This window comes from Phytophthora infestans, genomic scaffold, assembly GCF_000142945.1.
Source record: "Phytophthora infestans T30-4 supercont1.9 genomic scaffold, whole genome shotgun sequence".
NCBI classification, from domain to species: domain Eukaryota; phylum Oomycota; class Peronosporomycetes; order Peronosporales; family Peronosporaceae; genus Phytophthora; species Phytophthora infestans.
In genome coordinates this window covers 3461912-3466051 of record NW_003303750.1, presented here as the reverse complement: position 1 = coordinate 3466051, position 4140 = coordinate 3461912, and the positions used below count along the sequence as shown (strand labels likewise).

The following is a 4140-nucleotide window of genomic DNA, read 5'->3' as shown; positions in this document are numbered from 1 at the left end:
CCAGCAAGTACAGTACTGCACCACGTTTTCGCGGGGGTAGACCATATAGGATATTCAAATAAATTAGATTTTAGCTTACAAACAGTAGTTCATTTGGATTCAGGAGCATTACATCCGGAAGTTTATCAAAGGTCCAAGGGCGCGAAAACGGGGTGCAGTACTGTAGTTGCTTACAACTGCAAACAATTTGCTCTCTTACTTGCCTGCACTCATATTAATACTTGCATCCCGCATATATAGAAGACCTCATTCCGAAAGGGAGAATTACTTACGAACGCAAATGCTAATGACATGGAGTACTTTTAGCTGCGAGAGCAGCATAATTTCTCTACGTCGTCTTTCTGAGCTAAAAGTCTTCTGCCTTGCAAAATTCCTCCTTGCGGTTTTCGTAGTAAGAGCAGTGGTCCTCGTAGTAGTCGACATAACCTGTGTAGACCGAGCGCTTAATGGGATTGATCGTGTCCGCCGTCAATTCCAGGTCCCGACGAACATCGAGAGGAGTCATGTGATGCTGGAACCACCAGTAGTATCGGGGCTGGTTGGACGTCTGGATGAGCGAGAACCGCTCCTCCTGGCTGTCTTCAGAGTCTTCCGATTCGTCGGCGTGCTTGGAGTCAGCGGTGGGTTTCACGTTCTTGGAGTCTTCGCTGTCGTCCTCAGCATCTTTGTAGGCTCGCAGCAAGCGCTTCTTGTTGTCCTTGGCGACAGTGTCAATCAACTGGCGGCCTGAAAGCACTTGGTCGTTGGAAATCTTAGCAGCTTTCTCCGAGTCCGAAGCAGTTGCACAGGCCAGCAGGCCAGTACAAGTCACAGCAAGAATGAATGAAAGACGCATGTTTCCAAGGAGCGCAGATTTCCAAATGGCTGGCCAGATTCATCTTTCAAGTCTGTTTGCAGCAAACTTTGCTGAGCCAGTTCTCTTCCAATCCAAGCTGTGGCTCCCCAAATAGAATCAGGATTCTAATCCTTGTCAAGATTCCTTCAAGGAATCCTTGAGCTGCTTTAAAATGGGTACCAAACCCGCTCTCTTTCTGTTTTTATTTACATGTACTTAATCCTTGTCAAGATTCCTTGAGCTGCTTTAAAATGGGTACCAAACCCGCTCTCTTTCTGTTTACATTTACGGTACAAGTATTAATACAGTACTGTACATTGTTTTACAAATAATACACTTACAGTAACAATGTACAAGTACACCGTAACTTACGGCTTACGGTCCGTAAGTCACAGCCTCTGGGATAGGGCAATACTGTTCACCGTGAATTTCACCGTGACGGCGTGAAGTTCACGCCGTCTTCGCGAAAAGGAAACACGGATTCCGGACGGAACAACTGTAGTAGAACTCCGGCGTGGGCACCGACTATCCGCCTAGATACCCCAGTGCAAATCAATTAAACCCATGCACATATGTGAAGTACCGGTACCGTGTACCTGAGCAGCTAATATCTGAGGATGATCATACTAAGAAACTGAAATAAACAATTTACATATGGTATGTTTGGTACGGAGTCTCTTCCGCCCGACTGGACTCCTTCCAAAAATGGAGAAATCACCCGACATAACTGCAGCATGTATGTCGGGGCTTAACGACCTCTATGCCAACATATCGATTTCTTGGCTCACCAAAAATAGAGTAAGAGAGGTTGCTCTGGTCGATGTAGAGTGTCCCCTACGTGCGATTGCACTTGAGTTAGTTATTCATTTTACGTTTTGGGGCTTTTATAACAGAACAAAAACTCAACAAATCTTTTTGGATTCCGCTTGAGGTTCGCCACTTTCCCTTTGGAAGCCATCGTGGGCAAGATGCGCGAGGAAGACGAAGACAGTGACGTTCTACTGGTATTGTGTGATGAGTACTTGAGTCGCGAGGCAAACCTGGGCAGTGTCCGCCGTGAAATACACCAGGCCATGATGGAGAGCACATGGCGAGCTGTAATGCGCACTCGTCATTACTTGACGGTGGGCTGTTTGGATGCGCCCTGTGTTGCCGCGTGGATGGCTCTCTACAGGAACGGCGTGGACTCAAACTTTCTGAATGCTACTAGTCTGACCAGGTACGTTACGGATGTCCGGTGTGTTATTGGGGGGGGGTCTAATTATATACCGTCACGTACTACACAGAGCTGCATTCAAGCACTTACTGCGCCGGTTTGCGCGCTACTACTACATCCCTCCAGCCAGAAGCAGAGGACGGCCGCCAAAATTGTGCTACCATCATCAGGCTCTAGGTCTCGTTCTCTGCTTCTACGTCGGGTCGATGGAAAACGGAACGCTGAGCATGTTGTTTGGGGTGCCTCCGAGCACTTTATCTCGGACGCTGCGCAAAGCCGAAAAGGCGCTGTCGTGTGCACTTCGGGATTTCTCCCCAGCGCGGATTTCATGGCCGTCACCTTCTCGCCAGAGAGAGCTTGCCAGCTTGGTGAACGCACGCGAGCCGTTGCTGGAGCATACGTTCGGGTTTATCGATGGAAAGAACTTCCGTGTAAGTACGACGTTGGATGCCTTGTAATATCTCTTGACTTGTGACGTGATGCTGTTACTATTTACGTTTGCAGGTGCAGCAGCCTTCTAACTCCGACCTTCAAAACGCAATGTACAATGGATGGCTACACTCGGTTCTAGTCACGGGTACTATTTGTTTTGCCGCAGACGGCTGCATTATCTGGGCCAAGCATAATTGCCGTGGATCCTGGAACGATTCAGATACGTCTCTCGGTTTCCGCATGAAACTTCTGGATCCTGTGTATTGCCCTGACGAACGCATGAACGTTGTGTCAGACTCCGCCTTCCCGTGCTCCACGGCAATGACAGGCAGGATCCTGAATCCGCTGAAAGACGGAGATCTCGAGAGAATTGAACCGTCGCTTCGGAGTTCAGCGCGGACGCTGCACAACGCCATCACTTCGGTGAGGCAGGCTGCAGAGTGGGGAATGGGCAGCGTGCAGAAGGTCTATAGTCGCCTTAATGTGCCGCTACCCTACGATCCGAATCTCCGTGGTCTAAGGCTCAACAACATATTCCGTATGGCGAATTACCGCGTGCGGGCGGTGGGTATCTCGGAGATACGAACAACGTTTATGGGAGCGATGGAGATGACGTTGTAGCTCCAGCTGGGTGGTGGGGATTGGGAGAACTTGGATATGTTCATTTGCATGACTAGCTTTTACCAAAGAACGAATACAAGTGCGGTTATCGGACATTTTCAGCCGTGTCGGTGGTTGCTTGGCTCGCTACGGAGGGCTGGTTTCAAAATGCAACGCTACAAAATACACTTCCTCCCTCTCGGTCCGTTCCCGACGGGTGCTTTCGGCTCTGCGACTCTGATCTCTTCACTCCTTCTTCACTAGAGCACTGATGAAGAGCATCAGTTCCTGGGAGTGCGCACGGGCCTCCTCTTTATCGCGGCGAGCTCGTTCCTCCGTCTCCAGCTTCTCTTGCCGACGGCGTTCTTCGGCCTCCAGCTTCTCGGCGCGGTAACGCGCCTCGCGCGCCATGACTTCATCGCGGCGACGCTGCTCTTCTTCCGCCCGGCGAGCTCCACCCCTACGTTCGCTATCCTCACGCATGAGGACCATCAGCTCGACAATATTTGTACCCATGGCCCCGGACGAGCTTTCTAGGTCACCCAAGCGCTTCTTCAGCTGTGTGGCCGCCTTGATAGCCTTCGCCCGCTTCACCTTGGCGTAACTCGCCTCGTGAAGGTCTTGTTCGTTGTCGGCATCTCGCTTGCGGCCAATGGTTCCACCAAACTCGGCAAGATTGCCCCCTCCAAGGCGGTTGGAGTAGCTAAGATAGCGCGTCGATTCCGCAGCACGGCGCGAACGATAGGCTGAGCTCTGCTCTTCGAGGACCGCAGTTGAGGTTGTGTTTTGCGATTGACTGGGCTTCGGTAGACCAGCAGAGCGAAGCTGGCGTTGAGTGGATCGGTCGGGCCCAGATGATGACCTCGGAGTGCTGGCGAATGCCTCCAACCCGTCATGAACAGCGGCAGACTCGAGGATCTCGGCGAAGCTACTGGCTGCGTCCGTGATGTTGATACCCGGTTCGTTCGGCAAACTGGGCAAACTGCTGGATCCCTCACGGTGAGGAGTATCGGTGTTGGAGAGGCTTCCACGGGCAGAGTCAGTCGTGTTGCTCACT

The 4140-nt window shown here is 51.3% G+C and overlaps 1 protein-coding gene across 1 annotated transcript; it reads right to left on the bottom strand.

Annotated features, from left to right (window-relative positions):
• Positions 1 to 346: 346 nt before the first annotated feature.
• Positions 347 to 835, bottom strand: PITG_06099 (secreted RxLR effector peptide protein, putative; the record flags this gene model as incomplete). The annotated part of the gene is made up of 1 exon (XM_002998240.1): positions 347 to 835. The coding sequence occupies one exon, from the start codon at positions 833 to 835 to the stop codon at positions 347 to 349; it is 489 nt and encodes a 162-aa protein (XP_002998286.1).
• Between the last annotated feature and the right edge of the window lie 3305 nt (positions 836 to 4140).